At 33.1% G+C, this 1,745-nt stretch overlaps 1 protein-coding gene across 1 annotated transcript in view; it reads left to right on the forward strand.

The window, feature by feature from the left end:
• Positions 1–1,745, forward strand: part of RASA1 (RAS p21 protein activator (GTPase activating protein) 1) — a 160,213-nt gene that overhangs the window by 37,277 nt on the left and 121,191 nt on the right. Inside the window, exon 2 of the mRNA XM_012644747.1 lies at positions 981–1,133. Coding sequence (XP_012500201.1) covers positions 981–1,133 — 153 coding nt within the window. The remainder of the gene's footprint in view (positions 1–980; positions 1,134–1,745) is intronic.

Raw genomic sequence — 1,745 nt, forward strand, 5'->3', positions numbered from 1 at the left:
TATAGTTAAATATATCAATGTAATATGAATGTTTATTGTTTTCCTCTGCATGTTTCAAATTAGACTATAAGTATCTAAGGATGTTTGGATCAAGTATCAAAAATGTAAAAGTATTTCATGCCAGTTACTTTGTAGATTTGTTACTATGTCCATATGATAATTCCAGTCTATTTTTAAGTATGCTTCTGTTTATATCCATCTATGAGGCTTTTATAGGCATAGACTGATAGCATGGATGATGCTAGAATTACAGCCAGTTATTAAAGTAGATCGTCTGTTAGTACATAGGTAGAATATAATAATAGTTAAACTGAGAGAAAGAAGATGAGAGGGACAAAGGTGCTATTTATTCTCCACATGTTTTTAAAATAAATTTAGGAAGTTAAGTTCAAATCTGTGGTCATTGAGTAGATCATCTTAGCACCAAAGAGAATAATCAGTTTCATGTTGAAATAGGAAATTAGAATAGCAGCCTTTAAGCAGTAGCATTCTGTTTTCCTATCACAGGACACAAACTCTAAAATGGAATAAATGTTTTATTTTCTCATAGTTCCCTTGTGCCCTTGTTATGTCAAGTCTTGATTCCTTAGTATATAGACAGGTAGTAAATTAATCATCCATTTCCATTTTTCCATCTTACTTTTATTTTTCTAAGTAAGGATTTGATTGTGATAAGTGCTTACATTTTGAACAGATAGACAATCCCGGAAGTAGGGAGATGGGTAGAAATGGAAGAGATTTGTGTGGGAGATGATTGGGCCCCGGCTTATAAGCACAAATTAAAAACTGAGTAAATGATTTTTTTCTAAGAGACTGAGATTAAAAAGAATTGAGTTAAAATTGCAATAACTGGTTCAGAGTAAAATGTAAATGTTTAAGTTACATGTAGGTATTTAAAACCTCTTGTGTGTTTTTCAACCACCAACAGTAACTTTATTGCTGCTATTTCTGTTCTAATCTCTTATATTTTTTCTTCCTAGGTGGTATCATGGAAAACTTGATAGAACGATAGCAGAAGAACGCCTCAGGCAGGCAGGGAAGTCTGGCAGTTACCTTATAAGAGAGAGTGATCGGAGGCCAGGGTCCTTTGTGCTTTCATTTCTTAGCCAGACAAATGTTGTCAACCATTTTAGGTAAGTCTTTATTCCTGTTATGAGGCCACATTGTGTAGCTGTTTTGATGTAGTATTCATAAATATACCTGCTGTCATAAAGGTGAATGACTCATTGACATTTAAATAGTGGAGAAAGAAACTTGCTGTCATTGAAAGGATTTAATCTGTGACTTAGAGTAGATGACGTTGAATGTTTACATTTCTTGTTTAAAAACATTATTGGCTATTACTGTGCTAATCTTCGTGTATTTATCACCTTTAAAGTATAAAGAATTATAAATAAACTTTGGTAATGCTGAAACAAAGGAAATGTATACTTTTAGACTACAGAGTAACAGAAAATACAGGAAACACTGTTTAAAAGTCAAGGTTTGTGCCCTTTAATTCATTTTAGTTAGCCTCACTATTCTGAAACTCTTTGCAGCCATTTACTTCAGTGAAATAGTCATATAGATTTTCGAGGGCGCACGGGATCGGCGCGGTCAGGGCGGGGCGGCCGCAGACGTCATATAGATTTTCAAGTACAGATACTAAAATCTGTATATATAAGTATATTTACATATGTTATTGTATTCTATTTCATTTTTATGGGAGAAATTAGACAAAATATCTAGTGTGTATAATGTTAATT

Source organism: Propithecus coquereli, unplaced genomic scaffold, assembly GCF_000956105.1.
Source record: "Propithecus coquereli isolate 6110/MARCELLA unplaced genomic scaffold, Pcoq_1.0 Scaffold22, whole genome shotgun sequence".
NCBI lineage: Eukaryota > Metazoa > Chordata > Mammalia > Primates > Indriidae > Propithecus > Propithecus coquereli.